This window comes from Eleutherodactylus coqui, chromosome 8, assembly GCF_035609145.1.
Source record: "Eleutherodactylus coqui strain aEleCoq1 chromosome 8, aEleCoq1.hap1, whole genome shotgun sequence".
NCBI classification, from domain to species: Eukaryota; Metazoa; Chordata; class Amphibia; order Anura; family Eleutherodactylidae; genus Eleutherodactylus; species Eleutherodactylus coqui.
The window spans coordinates 149,931,121-149,934,475 of NC_089844.1; the positions used below are offsets into that span (position 1 = coordinate 149,931,121).

The window sequence follows — 3,355 nt, forward strand, 5'->3', positions numbered from 1 at the left end:
TGTGTATGTTCTTCTACAGATGCAGTGTACCCCTGTGTATGTTCTTCTCTAGATACAGTGTACCCCTGTGTATGTTCTTCTGTATACAGTGTACCCCTGTGTATGTTCTTCTCTGGATACAGTGTACCCCTGTGTGTGTTCTTCTGTATACAGTGTACCCCTGTGTATGTTCTTCTCTAGATACAGTGTGCCCCTGTGTATGTTCTTCTGTATACAGTGTACCCCCGTGTATGTTCTCAGTGTACCCCTGTGTATGTTCTTCTGTAGATGCAGTGTACCCCTGTGTGTGTTCTTCTGTATACAGTGTACCCCCGTGTATGTTCTCTTGTAGACACAGTGTACCCCTGTGTATGTGCTTCTGTATACAGTGTACCCCCGTGTATGTTCTCTTGTAGACAGTGTGCCCCTGTGTGGATCCCTATACTATACTGTCCGCTCCGCACAGCCTCTGCCTTCTCTCTGCCAGCACTGAGCTCAGCTCTGTAGTGACACGGTGACGCAGTAGGGGGCGTGTCCGGCCCGTCTATATAAGCGGCGGCAGGCAGCAGCAGCTGACAATTGCCTCTCGCTCTCCTCCAGCCTCAGCCTTGTCCTTATGCTGCTCAGCGCCGACGCTCCGTGCACAGTCAGAAGCAAACTGACAGCAATGATCAAGAAGATGTGTCCCAACGAGACCGAGCTCAACATCCCGGCCAAGAACTGCTACCGCATGGTCATCCTGGGCTCCTCCAAGGTGGGCAAGACCTCCATCGTCTCCCGCTTCCTGAGCGGCCGCTTCGAGGAGCAGTACACCCCGACTATAGAGGACTTCCACCGCAAGTTCTACAGCATCAGGGGGGAGGTGTACCAGCTGGACATCCTGGACACCTCCGGGAACCATCCCTTCCCTGCCATGAGGAGACTATCCATCCTTACTGGTGAGTACCACAATGCATGGCTGGGCTGCAGAGCTAGCACTCATCTACTACAATATCTCCCTGCAGCAGATGTCTCAGAATATTCTCATGGCTGAGCTGTTACTTTGATAGATCTAAAGTTATTGAGATACTAGAAGTCCCATAAATAGGACCTATTGTATGTAGAAGTTGCATTTCTTGCCCTCAGACATCTCCAAGATTAGCATATAAGCCTTAAACTTCTAGAAGTAGCTACTTGTTGCATAGTCTACAGCAGTTGTGGAACTAGAAATACTAGAAAGTCATGGGTGGGTGCAGTAGATGTGACTTGCAGATGAGATGTGAACTTCTAGTTGTTGGGTTTCATGCCTGGTCCTGTCTAGTTCTGCGTCCTTCAGCCTTTTGATGTGCAGATCTCTTCCATGAGCTGCTTAGTCTAGTCTTGAGATGCAGGATGAACCCTCCAGAGTCTTCTTCAGCCACTAACCTGTTCTTCTCCTTTTTCTCTCCAGGTGATGTCTTTATCTTGGTCTTCAGTCTTGACAACCGAGACTCCTTTGAGGAAGTCCAACGCTTGAAGCAACAGATCATTGAGACCAAATCCTGTCTAAAGAACAAGACCAAAGAGAACATCGATGTCCCTCTAGTCATCTGTGGCAACAAGGGCGATCGGGATTTCTACCGAGAGGTCCAAGCCCATGAAATTGAACAGTTGGTTGGACAGGACAATAATTGCTCCTACTTTGAGGTCTCTGCCAAGAAGAACTCCCAGTTGGATGAGATGTTCCAAGCTCTCTTCACCATGGCCAAGTTACCTAGTGAGATGAGCCCAGACCTCCACCGTAAGGTCTCTGTCCAGTACTGTGAGATCTTGCACAAAAAGTCCATCAAGGGGAAGAAGGTGAAGGAAGACGGAGACGCCTATGGCATCATAGCTCCATTTGCCCGAAGACCAAGCATCCATAGTGACTTAATGTATATCCGAGAAAAAGCTATTGGTGGTAGCCAAAGTAAGGACAAGGAGCGATGCGTCATCAGCTAGGGCCGAGCCGTCACTAAGCCTAGCGGGCTTTATAAATATATACATAGAGAAACAAAAGATCTTGGCAGTGGCCAAAAAAATAAAAAAAGCCGAGCCGTGGAGGCATGACCGTAGAGGGGAAACCGTTTTGCCCCTCCGTGCCTTCTGGTCGGGCCTTCGAGTGGAAAGTAGTGGCCGGCCTTGCTGATACTGGACTGTATGACAAGAAGCAGCGGTGAGAGGTGTATATTGGACTTGGCGTATGCCGATCGAGCTCTGTGAGAGTTGTAGTACTCCGTCTGTCCGTCCCTACCCCCTCCTCTCCTGTGCGAGCCACAATCTGGACTTGTCAAGTGTTTAGGGAGAGGGGGGAACGGCGGACTGCGCGGTGCAAGGACTCAGTGACTGTTTACATTGTGCTTCGGCACTCTCCTGGAGTATTGTACATGGATCTGAACAAATCCACTTGTTTGTACCTGGTCGAATATTTCATTGTTGTCCGTTTTATGTCTTTTTTACGTAATAAACAAAATGAAAACTTATATTTGTTTCTCTTTCTATTATAATCCCAACAAGTATTACAGTGCGGTAGAGGTACAGATGCAGCAATCGCTAACATGACTGACAAATTGACTTGCAGCATTTGTAGTACATTGTCGTAACACATTAGACGTCAAGTTAACGTTTGCTACATCCGTATACCATTCATAGTTGCTGGGAACATTAGGTAATAAATACAAAGGGTCTGTGTGTAGGCTGCAGGATCACATGCCCATCTGATAAAAGTGCACAGAGCCTATAAAAAATGTGTATTTTGCATTTGTCTATCTCAAGAAGCGCTGAAGCAGCTGCCGCAAAACGCTAATTACATCAAGTGTTCCCTATGAATTCACTAGAGCTGTCACACAGTGCCACCTGCTGGCCATATGGGGAATTGACAGTATAACACTAGAGTGGTAGAAGTTTCTATGCTGGGTGGAGTAGTTTCACACAACCAAGTGCGCAGGAGTAGAGCAATACTATGGATTGCTAGAGGCAATAACTGATGAAGCGGGTAATTAATGATCACATGAAGAAGGGTCTTTGATAAAGTGCTGCAAGAAATGGATTAATTCCCCCCAAACCCAGAGACACTTTGTGGGGGTCTGTGTGATCAGACCTTATCCCCCTCCCCCCAAATCCATATTGGCAGCAGGATTAAAAAAAAAGTCCAAAATCTGAAGCTTTTCTATAAGTTTATTTACACCAGTGTATACAAGTTGCACTTTACACTTTTGGGTGCAATTGGCATTGGACTGCCCAAGCCTGCGGGCAGCAGACATTGCATGTCCTGTTCAGGTCTGTAATATGGGTGAAAATGGGGCATGTGCCAATGTTTTTGCCCAGACTATGGGTCCACATAAAGAAAAAAAATCACATTTCTGAAATGTTAACTGGT

General features: G+C 47.0%; 1 protein-coding gene across 1 annotated transcript; it reads left to right on the forward strand.

Annotated features, from left to right (window-relative positions):
• Positions 1 to 568: 568 nt before the first annotated feature.
• On the forward strand, positions 569 to 2,459 carry RASD1 (ras related dexamethasone induced 1). The gene is made up of 2 exons (XM_066576685.1): positions 569 to 917; positions 1,409 to 2,459. The coding sequence occupies exons 1-2, from the start codon at positions 596 to 598 to the stop codon at positions 1,936 to 1,938; spliced, it is 852 nt and encodes a 283-aa protein (XP_066432782.1). The 5' UTR covers positions 569 to 595; the 3' UTR covers positions 1,939 to 2,459.
• Positions 2,460 to 3,355: the final 896 nt, after the last annotated feature.

Excerpts from the sequence above, each read along its gene's own strand:
- RASD1 (XM_066576685.1), top strand. The coding sequence starts at position 596 with ATGCTGCTCAGCGCCGACGCTCCGTGCACAGTCAGAAGCAAACTGACA. Across the intron at positions 918-1,408 it reads GAGACTATCCATCCTTACTG|GTGATGTCTTTATCTTGGTC; the intron begins GTGAGTACCACA and ends TTTTCTCTCCAG.